This window comes from Antedon bifida, chromosome 3 (genome assembly GCF_963402885.1).
Source record: "Antedon bifida chromosome 3, ecAntBifi1.1, whole genome shotgun sequence".
Classification (NCBI taxonomy): Eukaryota; Metazoa; Echinodermata; class Crinoidea; order Comatulida; family Antedonidae; genus Antedon; species Antedon bifida.
Genome location: NC_136228.1, coordinates 28,928,181 through 28,952,529, shown reverse-complemented (window position 1 = coordinate 28,952,529; position 24,349 = coordinate 28,928,181). Strand labels below are relative to the sequence as shown.

Genomic DNA, 24,349 nt, shown 5'->3' with positions numbered 1-24,349 from the left:
CACAAGTTAGTGCGTAATTAAATTACACACACAGTAAAATAGCCAATCAGTACTTAGTCTTATTTGGCCTGCTACATTATAGCAATAGGTAGGAAATAAATGATTTGGGCTATACCAAATGCCGTTACAGTATATACAGTAAAATCTTTATACGTACTATATACAGTTCAGAATAGGTGAAAATAAGTGACCAAAGTTATTGACGCTTTTGAACATGATGACGTCATCACAAATTTAAAAATGGTAAATCATGCGAAAGATAATTGATTGGCCTAGACAATATAAAAAAAATGGGGGGAAATGGAATACGGATAAGTGGAGATGCGCTCTATTAAATGTGATGAGCTATGACGAAAGAGATAAAATCCGCTATTTTATATTCGAGTGGCCATACGATGACGTCACAATGTCCTGTTAGCCATATCGATGCTTGATTCGATATCTACAACTCATCTACTACCAGAATATGTAATTATAAAAAAGTTCACCACGTAGTTTAGAATCTATGACTGTTTAAAAAAAGGCATAATTTTGACAAATTTTTGAACTTTTTCATCAAAATTGCGCGCAAATTGTTTAATTCTACGTTCTCGTATGACGTGATTTTAAGTCGAAATTGATAGAAAATTGGTAAATTTACTAGAAAAGGCTGAAAAAACAAAAATCAAGCAAAAAAAAAATGTTTTTGCGCTACGTGCGCACGTGCGCGTAAAAATATTGCGCACGCGTGGGAATTTTTGAAATGCTCAAAATGACCTGAAACGCGTAGAAAGTTGATTAGAAATTGATTTTACGCATTCTGAAATTTTAAACGCGCGTGCGCGCGTAACTTTCTGTGAAACATGCCATTTTTAATCCATAGAAAGTTTGCACTTGATATGACTTAAATGTTCACCAAGTGTCATTACAAAATGACTTTTGGTTTTTAGTCTATGTTAAATACGCAAAATTCATAAAATCGCGCGTAGCTTACGCTGCGCGACTCTAAAGTAAAAAAACGAACTGTCCTGCACTTCTACAGATAGAGGTAAATCTTCTGACAAAGTTATACGATGTAATGTTGATCAGAATTTGAGATACACGTGACACAAAATTCTGGGAAAGAAAGAAGAATAACATAGAAAAAAAAAAAAAAAAAAAAAAAGATCCTGACAATAACAAGGGGTTATCCGCCAAGTGCGGATAACCAAAAAAAAAAAAAAAAAAAAAAAGATCCTGACAATAACAAGGGGTTATCCGCCAAGTGCGGATAACCAAAAAACTATTGATCCCATACAATAACAAGGAGTTATCCGCTTGGTATACCAAGCGGATAACTAATAAAATCTAATGTGGGTAAATAGCGTCTAAAAATGTTTTAGCCATGTAAGTAATGTGTATGTGCTGTGCTGTAACATGTTGAAAAACGTTTCGCTCTCATATTAGGGCACATTATAATAGTTATGAAAACCAAAAACCAAGAGGCTTACTCTTCCAGGATATTAGAAACATCGCCCTCAATTTACTAAAACTTTTTATAACGGAACATTACCACAACATGACTGTATTTGATTAAGTATTGATATGAAATTTGATGACAGTACATGCTTAAAATCTGAATCCACGATAATGTGTGCTCCATTGGCATTATAAAAACATGCTTAGCCCGAAAGCTACAATATAGAACCATAATTTAGCATTGATCTGCTTATTATTGATACACACTCCCTGACTCAACGAAGAACACAGTGCAAACCGACAAATCTGTATTGCGTCAATTTACATCATAACACACGGTGTTCGTGCTAACCTGAACGTTCCAGTTCAGTTAACATGTTGACAATTGTGATCCTACCCTAATAGTCAATAACATTAATCAACAACACTACTAAGGAACACAGACCCTGTTATTGCAACATACTACATTGCCTCTTTCTATTCATTAATCCATGCTCTTACCGGCATACTGAACACATAGCCACCCTAGCAAGATAGTAGACAACGTAGGGTTCAAAACCTGTTTTTCTTGTGCCGCTATTAAAAGAAACTACAACAAAATTGCTACCTAAAGTGTTGTCATCAATTAGGCCAAGGCCTAATATAAACTTAGGCCTATACAGTACATTCTTCAGTTGCTATACGCTTGCACTGTCCTGTTTTGTGGACAAAAAAGAACCACCAACCCCCAGTAAAAATCTAGGATGCGATCTTGCCTAGATCATGATTACATAAAACAATCTAGGTCAGCAATATTGAGTAACCTTTGCAAGCAATAAACCAGTAAAATAAAACATCTGGCAGGAAATGAAACATTTTAACATAATGCTGTTAGCAAAGAAGAGCTGGGTGAAATATCGAATACTACAGGCATGGTACAGATGACCAATTAATTGAATGTTGATACTAATGCGGTACGCACGTAATGAGATTTAGGCGCATTAGAAAAAAAAAACAATTGGGGCAGATTGACTAAAAGCAGTAACATAAAAGAAAGGCCTTTTAAATGACACAAGTTATCATTCCACAGACGTACACAACTTAAGTTGCAAAGCTGCACACCTACAATATTCTCATTTAGCTAGGTTATCATACAAATATAATGAATGTTGGTAGGCCTCTATTAATTCTACAGTAGAAATGATCGCATGTTTAATTTACAACAGTAACTTCACAAAGGTAGGCCTAAGATACAGTTACACGACCTTGCAAAAATAATTGAGCAATCAATTAAAGGCCTAACGCAATGATTTCGTAACAGTCAATAGATGTATAAAGTTATAGTTTTTACTTATAATAAGAAATTCAGTCACCATCATAATTCATATAGATTAGATTAGCCAAAATTGAGGATTTAAAATGGGCAGCCTAAACTAATTAACGCAAGGGAGAAAATATAATTACATCAGTCTTATGCCCTCAACGTTATGATACAGTAAAAGTTAAACTTAAAAGTTAAAACGAAGGTAAGCAATGTTGACTTAATTGATTGACTTGAACTGTATTATCGCAATTCATGATTAAACAAATTGAAGTTGAACATAAAATATCGCATATAAAAAATACAAAACATTGCTCTCAAAGATTTTAAAATAACATGTGACAGACAAGGTATACAAAACAATGCATGCAGAGAAACAACTGGCACACGTAGGCCTACATAAGCAAGGCTTGTTTGATTGCATTGCTAAGACATGGGATAAAAAGCATACACCATCAAGAATAACATTCGTCAAAATTCTATCGATTATCTGAAATCTGAATATTTTGTGAGTTTTGAGGGAAGTAACACTGAGACATCTTCACCGGACACCCAGAGGCGACTTCTTCGTCTCATTAATACAATAATTACACTATACATTGATATAAACAACTTATAACTGCAGACAGTAATATTAGCATGAAATAGAAAGTTTTGGCTCGTATTACACGATCATTGAAACGAAATATACGTTTATGGATTTTGATGATCTTCTTTCGGTTGCATTCAGACTATTTTTTAATATACTTTTTAGTCACATTTCAGCATCAGTCGATTGGTTAATTACACTGACTCTATATAGAGTCATATAATCCAGTTTATTGATACATTCTATAGAACCATTGACAACGTAATCAAAGAAAGCTATTATTTAAACACATTGACAATGACAAGATATTGTAATTTGTACTTTTAAAGGCAATCCTGATAATTAATGTAGGCGCCTCACACGTATAATTAGAATCAGTGTATTTCAGAGACCTACCATCAATTCATCTTCCCTTTTTCTTATTATATACGAACTTAAATGTTTAAGTAACGTATATTCTAAAAATAAAACTCTAATTTAGATTTACACGTTTATAGTAATTTCTTGCGAGCTGTAAGATGTACTGTAATGAGACAAATGTCTAGGGGTAAAATTGAAAAGAGGTGACTGAAGGAGTCATGCTTTAATCATCAACAGCTTCTAAAAAGAAATACATTTGTTTCATACAAAAACAACTTTATTACGATACAAACGCGTGTCCTCGGTTTTTAAAAGCTGGAGAAAGGGCCTAGCTTTTACTTTCTAAAGGTATTTTAACTATTACAGGTAAATAGAGTTTTACAAAATAAAATGGGGAATTCGCAGGCACAACTCTGCACCTAACATCAATTTATTTGCACCTTGATGATTGATTTTCCAAAAAGATGTGTTAATAAAGACGATGATAGATAAAGTAGAGGGACCATTCTTTGAAACAAATTTGAAGGAGCAAGTTTTTCTGATGTCCCGAGGAATTATCGGTATGTGTCTCGCCTTCTCCTTGAGGGACTTTTGATTTTCGTCGATCTACGAAGTAGGACCTAAGTTACGTTAACCACATGCGGAGACATATATTATTAGTATGCAATTACGATATTAAATACCATTTTAAGTCTCTATAGCCTAAATCTTTTAAAATGCAGTTTCGTCAACACTTTTACGCATGCGCATTTTATGTCATAAATATCTTACATTTGCTGTAATAATATTATTTGATAAAAACGTATAAAACGTTGATTGTTCTTTCTTTATCCTTTTAAGCAACAACTAATAAACCGACAAAAAGACATGAGTGCTTTACTTAATCATATACCTGCCTAATTGATACAAATTAGGCCGAAGATGATCAATTATTTAGCAGTAAATTGTGCAAAATTGAAATGGATTGCTTTCACCAGAAGATTTATGCAGCTTATAAAAACAACTCGTCGTTAATATTTCAGTCAGAGAGCTGCCGTACACTTGTTTCAATTGAGGCATTAATTGATTTTCTTATACGCCTACCTTCGCCTTTACATTTTGTCATTTAATAAAGGAAATGAAACGAATTGATTGAAAAAGAACGCATTGGGATCGAAACACTGAAACTTGCTGTGCCTTTAGCTATATCGCATTGCCGTTTGAGTGGCGCGTTAGTATGATACGCTATCATATTATTGGCTTTTTCGAATACACCGATTGAATTTTACTAAAATACCGCGCGCGTAAAATTAGCCAATCAATGATTTGATATTCAGATGATTATGTTTTCAGATGGATGCATATTTACGGGGGAGTTCGTGGTGTCCACAAGTAACATTTACATGTATTTTACCGTGTCCACCTGTCCATCGTGTCCCTTCGCTCATTATATTATATGCGTCTCCTGGGTGTTGTATTAGAAATTAAGATACATATTAAAGTATTTCCTCAATTATTAATGCTTCGTTTCATTCTCAACATTCAAAACATTTTTCATATCTGTTTTACTTTCCCGTACATATTTCATCGATCGTTATACTTTTTTTTGTTGTAGTTTTATTTTATTGTGTTCGTTTTATTACAGTTCGCAAAACATACTTCCACGTGATATGATTTCAAGACGGCGTCATATCCTTTAAAAATGTTAGAGACATTTAATTGTGTCTGGTGTTTATACTGCATCGAATATTAATATATAAACGGTGTGAAATTAAAGCAGAAACGACAGACATAATATAGTAAGTTTTCAGTAATCAATAATGTTGTGTGTTGGTGGTATTTTTAACAGATGAGATGCAAGAGTTAGTCTATATTATGGGTTTCTGTGGGATGGAAGGAGAAGAAAGAATACGGGAAGGGAGCGGAGAGGAATGAGAATAAATAAAAGCTCAATTGACCATTAAGAAATCGGTCTTTCCATACCACCACCACCACAACAAATGTAATACAATAAAAAGTAATTATTGTCGTATAGGTGTAATTATTTACCGATTTGCCTTACCAAAGTATGTTGAAAGTTAAAGGCCTAGGGTAAATAGGCTGCGTCTGGTCTCGTCCCATAATCGACATTGGCTTTGTCCAAGGCCTGGGATTAGATAAGCTGATGTATAGGATTATTTTAAATAACAATATTGACAATTTATCTGTCAGTGTGATATAACGAGACTGAAGAAGCATCTATGAATGCGGTGTGTTTGCTTTTTGATACGACGGTACAGTAGTATGCTTGGTGGGCATTCTATCTCCGAGATCTACCTTTTTACGGGGTCGTTATTATCTCAACGATATCAAACCCTATAGGCCTAAGATTATAAAAAGCAGAGAAGAGTGGTATTGCACTCTTCCTTGATAAAAAAGAAACTTACCTGTAGATCTTCGACTGTTCTTTGAGAATCACCTGTATAATCTATATAATCCCTTAGATAAACGAAACATGAATGGCTTCCTTCACTTCGAACCCCACGAAAATGAGTACGGTTATATTCTAGCGGTGTGTCATAGTGTATAATTGTAATGCTAATTACTAACGGCTGATGCCAGATAATTATACAAAAACAAATATTCTCATTTAAATGTCAATACATTACAATGTTTCTAAAGATCCTATTGGCATACTTTAAAAAAATAACGTGTTCCGCGTTAACGGTTTCCATTTTTGTGGCATCATTCCTTTGGAGATCGTTTTCTATGTAGATGTGTGTTGTGAAAGTAAGTTAAATATGGACATTTTTTCCTGGGTAGTTCAAAACCTAAATTGTATGCCATAATCTAAATTCCACAGCATTTAGGCCTACTGTAGATCATAACTAATTTTAAAATGGGAACTTTGCATAGAAAGGACACATGAGTATATGAACCAGGATGTGCAATGATGAATAAGGGGTACGAAGATCACTAAACAGATTCAATAGGCCTAATAATAAGATAACTGTAGACCTAATGATAATAAAGTACAAACGGGGAGGTCTGGGGCGAGGGTAGCCTATATGTTGAGGCAGTTTTCCATATCACATCCACCCCTTATTGATGGTTGCTACAGTCTGTATCAATATTTTACTATTATACAATGTTTGGGTTATTGGAGTCACGTGGAGAAATGATCATCTATTTTTATTCCCTCCCCACTAAAAATGAGGACGGGCTAAATTTGTTTTCATTGTCCCAAACACCACATATTGATGGTGGCCGTTGCTGTTGTTGCTATTGAAGGACTTCTATCAATGTCTACTCTACGTAACACTACATCTTAACATCGTCGTCATAATATAAAACATAACAGCCAAAAGTGCCAGTTTTGCTCATAAAATATGTGACGTCACCGACACAACGCTATGAATGATAAGTTAATTTCTAGACTATTAGCAGAAATGATATTCTTCGATGAATCTTTAATAATGCCAAACAAAAAATCCATTCACAAAGTGCCTATTAGAGTATTTGCTCAATTTCGTTTACAACAGCACTAATGCGACTAATAGCAAACTCCTCATGCTATTAATGATATCACGTTATTGAACACAATAAAAATAAAACAAGAACTCATAAAAAGCAATGCAACATAAATCGAAACGTAGCGTGTTAACAGATATGGTTTTTATTCACATCTAAATACTGCTTCGAATGAAACTGCTGCAGTATGTTTCTGCCACAATTGACTTGACCAGAATTCAATGAAATATCTGATTAGATTTTGCAAATGTTCTTTGAATTGCTAAATTCTTCGAGGAGCTAAATTTGTGAAATATGGCGAAACTTAATATCCATCCATTGCAAATTTGGTTGTGCGTGTACTTTACATTAAACTAAAAGCTTTTAAAGTTCGTCGTAATGAGAGCGCACTTAGCTAAATCGGCTTAAATCTATCTCAATTTTGCGTGTTACTTATATTACGTTCTATTTAGTAAATGGACTTCTGAAAAGGCCCTAAGTAACATGTAAGAGACTACGCCACGAATCTGCATTTAATAAGTGCGTACACACGCTCGGAAGGTCCGTCGATTAACGGTTAAATGGAAATTATAATCGATTTCTATATAGCTGTAGTGAAATAACATCGTTATTAACGGGGGAAGAACTTAGTAGACGGTAACTTAACTTGACAGTATTATTCCATCGTATACACATTTTACATTAGTTCCATAGATTGACAAGAACAAAGTAAATCTGTTTCTATTCTTTGCAATAACCGGGTAACCTAACAACGCATGTTTGTTTCAAAATACCATTGCTTTTAGAACATTAACTTTCATCCGATTCTCTGTACTGTATCTCCACGTATGACACAATTTAGCTAGTATCATACATACAATACAATGTAACATATGCATCATATGTGACGCCTGTGACAAGCCAAATAAAACATTAACCTTAACATAATACAGGCGTCACATGTGATATATTATGTGACACGTCTGTATAAATTTGCCTATGATACATTATACATACAATACGGATAATCGGTTACTATATTTTGAATGAGGTGACGGATACGGTAAAAATCAATGCAAAAGACACAATGTCAGCTTTGAGCTTGATACCCATAATACAGCGTTTTATACTTACATAAGCGAAGTACAACAAACAAATAGAATAACAGTACCACGTTTCTACAAGCGGTAATATGTGGCATGATGAAAATGATATGTTTTATAAGGGACCATGTCAAAATTAATCTACCGCAGTCACTGAAGTAACTCAATGTTGCTTACTCTTTAGCCTGCTTACAAACAATATAGAATAATGTTGACATGATCCCTAAATATTAAAATAAAACATAATAGCCTAGTATAACAAAATAATTAAACTCAAATAACGGTAAATAGTAATTATAATATAATTATTTAAATACTACAATCTAGTATTATAATCTGTAAATATCAACAATAAAACTAATAATCGTTATTTCAATAATAATAATTAAAACAGTTATTGTAATATACTCTTTCTTTTAAAATGAACAAAAACAATATAAATTGTAAAATCTGACAAAAATCGAACTAATTTTAAAACTGAAATAACATGAGCAAACGAGCATTCTCTTATTATGTACAAAGCTAGAATATTTTCTATTTACAGCGGGCATTTACAAAGTTTTACATTAATTGGCATAAAATGCACATTTTATTTACACAGGTAAGCCGTCTGCTACTAATGCGCAGTCGCAGAAAGACAGTCAACAGTTAAGCATAACAGGGGGAACTGGGGCATTGTTTTTAAACTGTCTTTATTTCATCCCAGACACAACATTTTAATTGTTTTAATTACTCGACTCGATATTAAAATATTCTTCTTATTATTGTTCATGCTTTGAGACATCCGCCCTCTCTCGGTTATGGAGTAAGGAAATACAGTGACCTCCAGGTAATCTTGAAAAATCTCAAAATACAAAAATTACAGTTCATAATGAGCGCATAATATGATTATGTTGTGCGGTGTCATCCCCTTGTCAGTGGTAAAAATAAATGACTGTATCAAACACGGTTTACGTATTCAAAAGTGTCCACATGTTGTTCTTGAAAAGCGACGTATACAACACAATCAAACAAACAAACTTCGGGGTCAAGGCATTTGACCCCGAAAAGGTTAAGTAAATTTGACTTCTGCTGATCCCAACTAGCAAACAATTTAGCATTTCTGTACAATAAAATGTTTACACGATTTAAACATGGCTGGCAGCTTAAAAAATAGACAAATTCCGTTTCAAGAAAGTTAAAACTATCTTCCAAAAATGTTCGAAGATGTAAACAGCTGCAGCCAAAGTAGCCGATGAAACCCGTCCCTTTCAAACGTGTGCTCTCTTCAACATACCTGAAAGATTAAAGATATGATGCATTCACTATCTATGCAAAGTTGGTTTCACAATTCCATATTTGCATTAATATGAAAACAGAGAATTAGATAATGGTACAGACAGGAATAATTTGTATTAGCTCTCTGTCATGTTCTCCCTTACGTTACGGTTCAGTTTCTACCAAAAACACATTTACAACTCAGGGCTCATCGCTTTCCGTGGCACTGATTCACCAATGATGTCAAGTGAAGCAAATATAAATGGGGACCAAAACTGGACCAAAAACTTTCAAAAGTATGTCAACATTTTGATGAATTAATGTTTACAAGTTGAATGTGGAGAATATAATTTTCATGATTTGGAAGATTTATTTATTTAACTTTGTTTCACGATGACAGTCCAGTTGTACTACAGCAGTACAGCTGAAGACGCCCTCTTTAAAACAATACAAACTTATACAAAATGTCTACTACATTCAAACATCAAGTTAAAAGTAGATAAGTTAAAATGCATATAACAATTTATAAATGTAAAAATTCATTAAAATATAAACCTTTAAAATTTCAAAAAATAAAAAAAAAACGAAACGAGACAACTCATTCAACAAATACAAAAACATTATTTTTTTAAAGATACATTTGCAGTTCTACAGTAAACCTTTATTTAATTAATCCACCTTTAATCAATATCGGAAGGCCAGCCTGAAATTTAAGCTACTAAAAGGTAGTTAGACGGTACACTTGCACGTGGGGTTTCGAACATTTACCAGCCTCGAAGTGCACAAACATTCTAAAGGTAGTTAGACGGTACACTTGCACGTGGGGTTTCGAACATTTACCAGCCTCGAAGTGCACAAACATTCTAAAGGTAGTTAGACGGCACGTGGGGTTTCGAACATTTACCAGCCTCGAAGTGCACAAACATTCTAAAGGTAGTTAGACGGTACACTTGCACGTGGGGTTTCGAACATTTACCAGCCTCGAAGTGCACAAACATTATTATTATTATTATTATTATTATTACTTGTATAGCGCACATTTATACAACATTTAATTATAATCAGCGGCGCTTCACATCAATTAGTATCGTAACATTGTTTGAAATATAGTGCTTTTAAATGTTTTTTAAACTGATTATAGTCGTCTAAGTGTTTAATGTGACTTGGTAATCTGTTCCAAATTTTGGGTCCTGCTACGGCGAACGAACGGTCAGCAAATAGTAACATTCTAAAAAGTGCTGCAACAGGTTAATAGAACGATTGAATGGAATTTGTATCGTGCAGTAGAAGTAATATCGAACGTCATGTGATACGAAATGTACCAATCAGAGTAAGGATAAAATAAAAATAAACGCTGATACTACAGCTTTAATAATTTCAACATATTTAATATGAATATTCTGATTTTCAAGAGTTACTATATCACTATCTGAATGTAATTACAGTGTTTATTATTTTAATAAAGATTTTTTACAGTAATGACTAATAAAACATGTTTACTTAAAAAAGTCTTTGAGTAAAACGAGATTGTATATCGTAAAAGATTTTATGATAAAAATATAACCCCACACTCAAAGAACCAACAGTTTCATATCAACCATCAATACAAACTATTTATTGTTTATGTCAAATTAATGAAAACGAACCGATGGATAAGAGACAGATTTGAGATAAATGGACTGAAATTGAGAAAGAAGTTGAATGAACGGTCACAGAATAACAAACTTAAAACTCGCAAAGAAAGCAAATGAACACAGTGAATGTAATATAACACGAGATTTACATTTCAAATCAATGCCTTTTAAACACATCTTCGGCAGAATAATTGTGTATGCATTTTATCCAAATGTCCATCCGACTAATTTATCTCTGTCCGTTAAATCTACTCGCAATCAATTTGGAGTTTTATTTTGAATTATAGCTCAGATAGCTACAGTTGACTCATTAAAGAAAACGTAGGCGATTGCTGACGAGCGCATGATCAGAAAAAGCAGACGACAAAACAAAACTAAAACGGTCCTACCTAAACCGGTCGTGGGTATCATTTGTTACAGTTTATTATTGGTCGTGTCATATCGATCGTGTCATATCTGTATCGGTGGGTCGTGTCTACCTGTATCGGCCATGTCATACCACTTTTAGTCGTTTTATACCTGTATCGGTCGTTTCAAACCTATATTGTTTGTGTCGTACCTGATCGGCCGAATCTGCATCGGCCTTGTCATATTTATCGGTCGTGTTACCTATCGGTCGCTTTATACAATCATCGGTCGCAAAATAATCTGCATTAATATGACGCGGCTTGTCATTTCAGTGATAATGATTAACCACGTGATACTGGTAGCTCCGTCAACTTTTTGTATAATTGTCTGCATTTTTTTAATTTCTTGCTTGAGTGATGCGTTCTAATCAATTCTGATTAACGCCATGATTGCCGACGTAAACTTAAATTCTACATTAGGGATTTGGAGCAATAATTGACTTATTTGCATCAACACAATTCGTCGAAATTAATATTACTGCAATGGATAAAAAGTAATGTTGTTTAGATTATACATTTGTATATCACAGACAATCTATCATCTAAGATATATATTCTCTAATTAATAACGTGCGATGTTTCAATCAGTGACAGCGGCGTATAAACGTCGTACCTCTATTATCAGTGTGGACGCGCGCGTACAATGACGTGTCTACTGACGAAGGTGACGACGTACCTCTATTATCAATGTGGACGCGCGCGTACAATGACGTGCTCACTGACGAAGGTGACGACACAGGCCTACAGCTTAAAGTATTGTCCGATAGAAATAGTTGAAATTGTATATAATTAATGTTTACTCCTAGAAACGTAATGTGAACATCATAGTTTGGATTAAATATTTTGACATATTATGTCGTCATTATGAATGATGGAATATGCAACGTTTTCTAATTTGTGAATGTTTTCGTGAAGCGTTAGTCAACAGAAGTCAATTAGAGGCAGAATGTCAGACAGTGTTTGTTTTAATTATTGAAAGAATAAATCTAACACTACAGCAATCAAGAAAAATATTTGTTGTTTTTATTGGATCAGCAAAAGGCCTACACACACGTACCGTACAAAACCTGATAATTTATTTTATTCTCAGTCTATAATATGTCAACTATCATATGCAAATTATATATTACGGAGTCACATGCACCACATGTGACGCCTGTCTTTAGGCCATAAGCATAATACAGACGTTACATATAAAGCAGAATTTGCCTACTGGACATTAATAATGCCACGTCTGGAGAAAAACTAGTAGAGAGAATCGGGCGTTGTGTACGCGCTCATATATCGTTGTGTACGCGCTCGTATATCGTTGTGTACGCGCTCGTGTATTTTTGTCACATCTGTCATTATTAAATAAATAAAAAAAGCAACTTTAATGTGGGAAGGATATCAACTATTCCTGGTTAAAGTTTGATTTTTCAGAGTATAACCCACATTGCTCATATTTTTCACCCTATCCTGAAACAAAACGGAACGCGGTAGGCCTCCTACACCAAATTAAAAGTCAATTCTTAGGCCTACAGAGTGATGTCGAATAGATTGGCATTCTTTCTACACGTCCGTACGCTCAAAACTCAAACTAATTGCCATAGTAATCAAATATTTATAACATCGTGTTAAATAACATATACGAGAGTTTGTTAATATATCTTCTCCGATATCGCATCGTTGCTAACTCATTAAAACTAACTCTCTATTGTTATCCGAACTGTTGTACATAATGGGTTTCTATGTTTCATGTCGAATTTAATATCGAATCGAGCGATTTCAATTTCAACGGATCAAATAATCAGATTGTTTATCAATGAACTTGGTCGCTGTACAACTTGTAATTAGATTTTGGCAAAAGCTTTGTGTTTCGTAACCCGATTAATATTACATAATTAGACACTAATACACTAATTCGTCAATATTATTATGCGTGCTCAATATAATGGAAATCTAATATCAGAAAGGGCATTTTCAGGCGTCATAGTAGTTATACTAATATACAATATGTAGGCCTAGGTCTACACAAATTTTAATAATTTTTTAATTAATTATAGATTTTTTGACATTGTAGGCCTAGGTCTTTTCAAAGAAATTATTATTACCTATCCTTACTTATATTTATCAATCTTCATTCTTCATACTACCGTCTTTATTAATTATTTTGAATTAAAATTATCAGGATGATGGTATATGTTATCAAATTAATTATCAAACATCACCACCATCACTATCTAACATCATCATAATCATAATGTCGTATTATCAACCACAATCATGTTTACCAATATCACCGATACAGTTTTCATAATGTATATCACCAACGTCATCATAAAATACGTGCTCATAATTATCATCACCATCGTCATCATTTTTCAATCTTTCCTGCACTTTTGCACGGACACCATATTCTCATTCAATTCAATCAACATTCCTTTATTTCCTTCTTTATATAGGATCGAATGGCATAACATAGTAACATACAGATTCCTTTACATCATAATGTGCTTATACTCATATTCATAAAGCATGGTTATACACCATACACAATTTAACGCCTCGTTCCCCATCCAATATTCTTTTCAATTACTTGCCAACTGAAGCAAACTGCAAACAACTTCTCAAGATACAATAAACAGTTAGATTGCATAATGAATTATAGATGAGAAGAGAGAGACATTTTATACTATGCGGTTATAACAGTCGATTATCGTACAGTATTATGTCTAGCGAAAATAAACAGCCTGGAGTATCTAGTCATCTGAGGGGGGGGGGGGGGGATGCCCAATCATAACACCTAACTCCTATTAACTTAACCCTCTAAATCTCTCACTTATACAAGAAAAACAGCACTGAACAAGGATATTTTGTGTCAGGAGAGGCTACATTTGGGATATAAGACCTAATACTGCATGCTGTTTATTGTCTCTAGAGATGATACTGGTTGTGTATCAGGCGCATAAACCACTACGTTACTACTACTGAGTGTGTATTCCAAACTCGATAATACCGAAAACATCATGTGCCAAGATCTGTATCCTATTTTAGAAGTTTTTAATAAAAAATTAATTTAAAAGTTTTTTGTTATAATATGACCTTATGACATTGCTTTTGGTTATTTACAGACCATTTGTGATCGTTATAAAAGCTTTCATTTTTCGTTTTACAAAGAAGTTAACGCGCCACGAAATTAATCACCTTCTAACAAAGAATTCGAATTTGAGGCAAAAGTTAATATCTTGCGGCATTTGACGTGGAAAATCGCACCCGTGTAAGTAATGTAAACCGCATTGGAAAAATATATCGGTTTTCAATTCAAGACATTTAATTAAGTACTGGTATTAATTAAGTGATGGATTTATTGAATTGTCAAGGTGGTAGAAGTTTCTAAAAAGGTATCAAAGGTCAATACGATAAACCAATCATTGAGCTGGACCTAATAGTCTGCTTTGTACCTACTGAAGCGTAAAATGACCGCGGGCTGCTGGTGAATTATTGGAGTTTAAATTAACGAGCAATTTAGATCATTAGATTTAGGCCTATTATGGATTAATTTTAATCCGGTAATAAATAGCATTAATCAGGAAAAACAACCGTTTTCAATTACACTTATACCATACTCAAAATATCACCGACTGTAGTTGCATAAAGGCAACTGAAGAGGTTCATCAAATGTTATACCCACGAGTCACATGTGCAAGAACAATGAGGGCACTGTATTTCATATTACAAGGGGACACTTTATCGTGAAACGAACAATCAGAAATGTTATATGCCTACGGCCAACCCATTATTATTTTTTAGGGACCACAGCATACAGCGGTGGCGTTTATATTTCTAAATTTCATAATAGGCCCATATTCTCTCCTCTCGAGTTATGGCATCCCACGGACCGAACGAGTTTTTACCGCGTCGTCGTCTCGAGTAATTACATTTACGCATCTATTCCTAAGGTGTTTTTGCGTAGCCACCAGACAGAATGATAAATGATGTACATAAATACACCAGACAATTATAATCTACCTTAACAAATAACAATACCGTTATACATTATTATTCTTATCTTATAATGCTTCAGACATTTAGAATATGAGTAATTAGCTATAACATGTGTGGGTTTAGGGTTGTCCACAAGCACTAAAGGCTTATCCGGTACGCTAGGCATATGGCTGTAATGCTTATAAATAATAAATACATTTATCTACGACACTATTCAATTGGAAAAAGGACGTATTAGTAGTGGGCACTATTACTAATGTACGTCAACTTGTTCATTAGGGCCAACACAGTTGCGAATGTGTTAATAGGAGAAGGTTAAAAAAAACCTTAGATAAACAAGAGAGTAGCATCTAGGCCTATACTTTTCGGATAGAACACAGGCCTAGCTTATATTCTACAGCAACTATTATATGACGTACCCAACCCAATTCCATGATTCCACTAGCACTTAACTATGTTGTTGCAATACCAACACTAACATTGTGGTAATAACGTTAATCGTTGTAACACATTAGCTCTGGCATTCGCGTCAATTTAAGCATTTAATTCGTCTGAGTAACGTAAACATTTGCTCTGTACAACACCAACTAATTGATCAATATGAGGAATGTGCGGGTAAAATGATGGAACTCAGACAATATCACAATAAAACTAATGAGAATAATGTGAACATAGCTGAGAAAATGTTTCGGGACGACGCAATTGGTTCAAATGATTTTTACGCATGGTGACGCTTTGTTACCATATGACGACGCGCTGAATATACATGGTGACGCGTTGTCCACACACATCAGCAATGCACTCAACGAGCTTTGCTGAGTTATTCGTAAATGATTTTAACTCGCGCGCTAATGGCCTTCAATTGCAGAGATTAGGAATGCAAACCTATTATAGCAACATCATTTCAAATCATCGCCATCATTACTACTCATCATCATCCTCGTCCATTAACTTAAAAGTTTATTTGGGTACACATTTCCAAATCACAGCTTATGTTACTGAAAATCGTCACATATCATATTTCCGTTAAGTTTAATAATTAAACTGTAACATGGACGGAATATGAATTGAAATAATACAGATTGACATGTATACGCACACACGTCAATACAATCACATATTTGTATATCAGTCTAATTTTACAGTTAAGAAACTAAAGGCACGAATCAAATAATATTTTAACGACAGATACAGAAGACCAATAAAACATACACAAAGTCGTATTGTTTCGGCGGAGATGAGACAATGAATATCTTTACCGATTCAAACTCTGAGTTGACATTAACATTTTACAAAGGCGATAATTTGAGGCGTACATTTTAGGCAAAAATGAATTCAGAGACCTAAAAAATATAATATTTGTTCTAAAAAATATCCAATAGGCCAATACATTCTATAGTACGACTTTAAACCTTTTAGCAAAAGTGCCACCACCAATAGACAACGCTAGTGGGCGCGTTCAAATCTTGATAATGGCCGTGGTATACGGTTTTGCACGCGCTCGTCATATTGTCTCACGTTACTGACTTTGCACGCGCGCGTCATATTTGTCTCACGTCACTGACAAGATTGTCCCACAATATATTGTCGGTGCACTGTAAAAAATATATGCTTAGTTTTCCCCTAAAAGTGGGTGCTACCAGGCTGCCACCAATTAGTGGAGTAAACTCTGATTTCCCCCTTTGGGAAATGTTACCCAAAATTGGGAAAGTGGATGTTTCCTTGGCCAGGGAAAACTAAGTTTACCCGGGTATTTCGGGTTATAATACCCAAATTTTAATGAAATGTTTTTTTACACCAGTTTTTGGTGGCAGCAAAGTAGCAACCAACTATTTTGGGTAATCTGGTTACACCAAAATGTCGGTTTTAAGTTGATTTTCCTCAAAAACAGAAACAAAATAGAAAAATATATTTAAGAAATCACATGATTTTTTATTGATCAAAATTAAACATAAATTTACAGAGGTACAAAATTGATTCAAACTAACAAAAATGTTTATTAAATATGGCCTACCATGTACTATTCTATTCTAAAATATTATTTCAAAATCTGGCCTACTTGCATAAAAAACACATAAATTAACGTAAAGTGAGCTGGCCATTTGTTTAAACATTCTTCTATTAAATTACTTGAACCGTCACCTGCAAAATACAATTTAAATCAAAGATAATCAACTAAAAACCTAACTGGGCTAGATCATGTCGGCTACATTTAGACATACAATAATAATAAATAACAATAAAAACAATGTATTCATACGGAAATCTAGGCTAAGCAATGTAAAAGTCATCAGGCCTAGACCAAGCCTACTAGGCGAGGCTGATTACACTTCACAGTACCCTCGTGCACTGGGCGTGCAGTGAGCCCACCAGTTAGGCTAAACTTAACTAGGCTAGGCCTAGGGCCTACTTTTCAGCTTACCTTATTTTTTTCATCTTTTAGTCCATTGGATGATAACATTTACTTCTGCTGTATATTAAACAGTTTCTGATACAAAAATAGGTCTTATATGCAAAATAAAAATAATTATTAAAAATATGGACTTGTTCCACGCGACAGTCGTCATATCGCATGCTTTCCGCACTTACTTGTGAATCCAGGGTAATACATTGGGGGAAACTTTTCCGGGGAAAGTTTACCCCTTTCGTAGTGTAACCGTCGGACTTTACCCATGCCGAATGTGTAACTTTATTAGATTACCTCAAAAGAAGGGAATATTATAGTTTCCCACTGTGAGGTACTCACATTTTTAAAAACTTACACCCAAATTGAAGGAAAAGGAGAGTTTACTCCAAGGAGGAAACAAATTTACACGAAAATATGGTGTAAAATCCGAATTATTTTTTACAGTGTGTTACGCCTGAATGTGGTTGAAATGGAAGGTATAAAGCTCTGTCTACACTATCAAACTTTATGTGACAAAAAATGTGATGTGCCCATTATGGACATGATGACGTCATATCACTACCGTATTTGGGCATATCACTACCATATTTGGAAACATCACACTTTTTTTTTGTCAAACTAGTTTGGTAGTGTAGACATATTATAGAGAAAAGAGATTTGTCCCGAAATTATTTCCTCGGTTACATGCCCAGGTACACGTACGTACATGGTAATTTAAAACTTTTACTTAGATGCATAAATACTGTCAGCTGCATGTATCGTCTAAAACAAAATTACTTTTACTATATATAGGTAGAAATAATATCGGTCATTGAATATACATAAGATAAAACTTAAGTACTCAGTTAGCTAAAATAAAACGAAACAACGACTGCTTAAAACATTTTGTTTGCACATTAGTCGGTGAATAATTGAATGGCTTTTAAGCGCCTGACCTATTTGTTGCGCTCACACATCTTTCTTTATGTGTGCTTTGCTTAACTAAATGGAATTGGACAAATATCTAAACTCGTTCAAATGAATCCCTGCCAACGGACATAGCAATTAATTACACGAAACCAGGCGAAACAAAAGTAACATACGATTTCTGGATGTTCTCCGTAAGTGGTTTTTGTCGAGATGCTCTTAGCGAAACGATGAAAATAACCCTTAATGTAAGGGATTTGCCAGATACTACTGGCCTTCGACTTAACGCGTTTTTTATACTATCCACCTTCTATCTACATTAAAATTGAAATCTGATTTACGACATGAGTGAGCATGAATACAATCCATTCACAGAGATCGCCACTCAACACGCATTTCAGTAACATTAATACAATTAAATTTACTACTATTAGCGCGTTCATATCACTAATGCTCGTCTTCTTATATTTTGCTGGCTTTCAACAGAAATTAATTCTATATAGATATAGATGAAGAATAATCTTTCAAAATATGTAAATGTGTTCTGCTAAAGTATAGTAAAGTAGTACACTACGTACGCTGGTGTTATTTAAATGATGAAGCTTGCGTTCACACTGTCGTCACAATCGCATGGACGTAAAAAGCAAAACGCGTGTTATTTGACCAATGGCAAGTGACAGGTCAAATGAGTTCGGATGAGCCATCGTTTGTGATTGGCCAATGACCACGTTGTGTTCATGTTTCTCCGTTGCTTTCTTTTCCTAGTGAATCAAGCTTTAAAAGTGATGTCATTCGCGCTAATTCACAGTGCAATGGAAGGTGAGAAATGGCCATACACTCTAAATCTAAATCTCTTTCAACTCTCAAACGTTAAAAATAAATTTAAGTCTTCCAGGTACATATATCTATATTCCAAGATGTATCTAGATACTGTTCCGTTACCCGTCATTTAAAAACAAATTAAAGGAGGGTTGTTGAGTGCAGGCCGGCTTTCTCACCTCATTGCTCCGCCTAAATATCAGCAGACCCTCGGACACAAACCAATCTCTGGACATGCAATTCATTTAGTGCCAGCTACACGTTCGCAGAATCACACTTCTATTAACCTCTTATTTTCGCGTTCAACAATCATCATAACACACTTGATTATTCCTGACATTACATCATTTTTGTTCTTTTCAATAATCCATCAATTAAGTTAATTACTGTAATTATTCAAAATTTAAACGGAAAATATGTTTGCCAACAATCGTTAAATGGATTATACTTTCAAATAAGCAGTACCACTTTAGGCAAATCAGAACCCATTTACTGGAGGGGTAAAGCTTTGGGGGTATGGGCACTTAAGAAGCAGTGTTTAGGCCTACAATAGTCTACGAAAATCATGATAATTTTATGAACAATATATATTTGTTTACAAGAATCGTATTATACAAAAATGCCGTATTTTGGTACTAATCGCGTTGTAATTGCGGTATAATACATTAGGTCATTAAAGGGTATTTGCGTTAAAATGATAAAATTGCATTTTATGGCAATCAGTGTAATCCTTGCGTGTAAATTGCATTGACAGTCATTATTTCTATTGTTTTTATGAAACGTTTTGTAATGAAACATTGTTACTCTTGACGTCATCGCTTCAAAGCGCATGCGCACAGCTAAAGAGATGGTTTTAATGGTTTCAGCCGGGACGCGCTCGTAATGAATGTCCGTAGATTATACAACACTCTCAATTTTCCCATTTGTGAGTTTAAATTACACCGTCAGATTGAGTTATTGCCAATATATCTATATTCCAAGATGTATCTAGATACTGTTCCGTTACCCGTCATTTAAAAACAAATTAAAGGAGGGTTGTTGAGTGCAGGCCGGCTTTCTCACCTCATTGCTCCGCCTAAATATCAGCAGACCCTCGGACACAAACCAATCTCTGGACATGCAATTCATTTAGTGCCAGCTACACGTTCGCAGAATCACACTTCTATTAACCTCTTATTTTCGCGTTCAACAATCATCATAACACACTTGATTATTCCTGACATTACATCATTTTTGTTCTTTTCAATAATCCATCAATTAAGTTAATTACTGTAATTATTCAAAATTTAAACGGAAAATATGTTTGCCAACAATCGTTAAATGGATTATACTTTCAAATAAGCAGTACCACTTTAGGCAAATCAGAACCCATTTACTGGAGGGGTAAAGCTTTGGGGGTATGGGCACTTAAGAAGCAGTGTTTAGGCCTACAATAGTCTACGAAAATCATGATAATTTTATGAACAATATATATTTGTTTACAAGAATCGTATTATACAAAAATGCCGTATTTTGGTACTAATCGCGTTGTAATTGCGGTATAATACATTAGGTCATTAAAGGGTATTTGCGTTAAAATGATAAAATTGCATTTTATGGCAATCAGTGTAATCCTTGCGTGTAAATTGCATTGACAGTCATTATTTCTATTGTTTTTATGAAACGTTTTGTAATGAAACATTGTTACTCTTGACGTCATCGCTTCAAAGCGCATGCGCACAGCTAAAGAGATGGTTTTAATGGTTTCAGCCGGGACGCGCTCGTAATGAATGTCCGTAGATTATACAACACTCTCAATTTTCCCATTTGTGAGTTTAAATTACACCGTCAGATTGAGTTATTGCCAATGCATTAATGACAAATTTCAGGAGAAGATACGTATTTAACAAGGCGCACACAATGTACTCGTTCGATCATTGGTGTGATGGCGTCTTACAAAATGTCTAATATGCGAATGCGATCCGATTTCGGTGGTTATAATTCTTCAGTGTTTCAATTGGTTTATTTTGTTTGTATGGTAGCGTAGAATATTAGGGTAAATTGGCTTAAAAGTGTACATTGTGTACACGGTACTCTACCATTCGGTATAATGGAATATTTTGAAACGAGCAAAAGCTGTCAGCTCAATAAAAATAACAAATTTGGTTATGACAGTACAGCGCGAATTAATGGTTCATAACTCATTGCGAGGGCGTAAAGGAGGTCACCCCAGATTTCTCGGCAGACGATAGTATTGCAAGGGGTGGCTTAGATCAATCATAAAGGTGTTATCAGGCGTGGAAATGACGTTATGAAAGACGCATCATTACTGTGTATCAATCGGTTTATAATTTATATTTAGGTATTATCAAAAAAGAACTGACATATTTAGAATAACAAATCGGTGCGAAGGCAAAATAAGGAGCAGATGAATTTACACGAAAGCGGCAGAATTTGTCAACACAGTAATTACTTTAAGTGTTAGGATAGATTTAAAAATACACATTGCGTTAAGCTAAGCCAACTGAAAATTAGAAATTATTTTTGAGGTGTGAACGCAAGAAATAAATAGTATCTTTATGGAGATGATTTATGATGATATAGTAACAATTTCATATTTTTCTAATTTCATATAATAGACATTATATAATTATTATATAATTTAAATGAAAAAAATACTTGGTATCGAATCTGATTAATATCCGGTAATATTTTCAACCTCAGTAACACACATAACTACGATTCACCTCTGTATCTTTAATAATGATCAGTATCTAGGAAAGTTTCGTGATACGTCACCTGCATGTCACATGCTTTAACTGAATTAGGTTAGGCAAACACAATGTGTCACATGTGAAAATGTGCTACTACAACTTGTCTAGACACACCAGAAGAGTTGCATTGTTATATGCCTATTTGAAATTTAGGGGACCCGCCCTCTCCCGCCTTTGGATCCGCATGCTGAGTCGGCCACAAAGTTTGGTCTCCGTGCACAACGCAAGTAGCAACATCCACAACGCAAGATGCAAGACACAACGCAAGCGAATTAACCAATCACAAGCAATATTTCCTAAGCTACTGTCGTGTAGCTTGGAGTTTAATAAGTGGGCACAAATTTGATAACGTGATAAGCAAGGCACGGTCCGTACAACTCCAAGTTCTAGGGTGAGGAGACATTTATTGGCCTATTACGCTTACAAAAGACATACTAGAAGTGAAGTATACAGAGCAAAAACAATTGACAGAAAGTATCCTGTCAATATCAATGAAGATACGTTTTCAATTTCCAACAGTTGTTAAAAGACAAAAAGCGTTACAAAAGCGTTACAAAAACGAGTGAATCTTGCTGCGTTTTATAATCGGTCTCGTATCCAATTTAATTTCTGAATAGAATTGTGTGCCGACACGATCGAATTCTTGGCATACAAATTAATTGCTTTTCGTATCGGTTCAATTTCTGACTTTAATTTAGGGTTAATTTCAGAGAGCAGTAATTGATGATTGATTTTGTATAAGAGACTAATTGCGTTTGCTTTTATAATGAATTCGATGAAGCAAGCCGCATCTCACAGCATGGCTTGCTCTGGCATCTGTTGATATCGGATAAAGCCATTCAGCCGTAACATTGTATAATCTCACAATTGATACAACACTACGGTAATAATGATAAAAACAATAATTGTGTCGATATTAAAAATGCGCTCGATTTAGTAAATAAACACTGCTGGTATTGTATGTCCTTGGATTAACATTTATTAAACTGTAAAACACCTATCATTAGTGTTTATTTAAATAAAACTTAAATATTTACGTTTTGCCAAATCGTGCAGTCGGGGCGCCACAACCCTGACGCAGATTCTGATGCGATAAAGTCTTATCGGATAAAGAATTAAAACTGGTGGACCAATGGCCTTATCTGGAACGTGTGCAATTTAAGTGAATTCGGAATTACTTATAGGGGTGGTGGACTGGTGATGATGACGACGGAGAAGCTTACGAGATCGGAGAAGCTTACGAGATCGGAGAAGCTTACGAGATCGGAGAAGCTTACGAGACCGGAGGAGCTTACGAGATCGGAGAAGCTTACGAGATCGGAGAAGCTTACGAGATCGGAGGAGCTTACAGTACGAGATATAGAGCATGAGTGATAGGACACAAATTGTACACGTTAGGAGAATATGGCCTTACAATATTTTGCTATGCAGTTAATAGCAAGAAAATAAAGTGAATAATAGCAAGAAACCCAGATCGAACGTAAACCAATCCTATGGAATCACAAAGTATGGCGCGCCAACGACGTAATGACCTATTGATTCTTAGTGGCTATTTAAAACGATATATAAATCTAAGATAATTTAAGCAAATGTGAATTATAATACAGTCGTCATACATACCTTATTTCCGGCCCGAACACCTTTCGACATATTGCCCATATTGGTCGATTTGTAAAGTTTGCTGTGGTCACTTTCGCATACTGGACTTCCATTGACCATCGTATATCGGTCACCTGGATTCAAAGGTATATGACAAGTACTGCATGTAAAGCATTTTACGTGATACGCCTTGCCCTGCGCACGCATCACTAACTCGTTGGCGGGAATCTGTTGACAACAGGCAGCACATGCTCCGCTATTTCCAAACATCCTATAAAGAAATTGAGTTTTTATTGCTAATGAAAAATAATTATACAAAGATT

General features: G+C 34.7%; 2 protein-coding genes across 2 annotated transcripts in view; one reads left to right on the top strand and one right to left on the bottom strand.

Moving 5' to 3' along the window:
- The window catches only part of LOC144836908 (melatonin receptor type 1B-B-like), a 304,056-nt gene that overhangs the window by 121,483 nt on the left and 158,224 nt on the right, over positions 1-24,349 (top strand). The gene's annotated exons all lie outside the window — the stretch shown is intronic.
- Positions 7,117-24,349, bottom strand: part of LOC144836936 (LIM domain transcription factor LMO4-like) — a 45,240-nt gene continuing 28,007 nt past the window's right edge. The window contains exons 3-4 of the mRNA XM_078691881.1: positions 24,048-24,297; positions 7,117-9,533 (exon numbers count right to left, since the gene is read on the bottom strand). Of these exons, the coding sequence (XP_078548007.1) occupies positions 9,525-9,533; positions 24,048-24,297 (259 nt within the window). The 3' untranslated portion in view covers positions 7,117-9,524. The remainder of the gene's footprint in view (positions 9,534-24,047; positions 24,298-24,349) is intronic.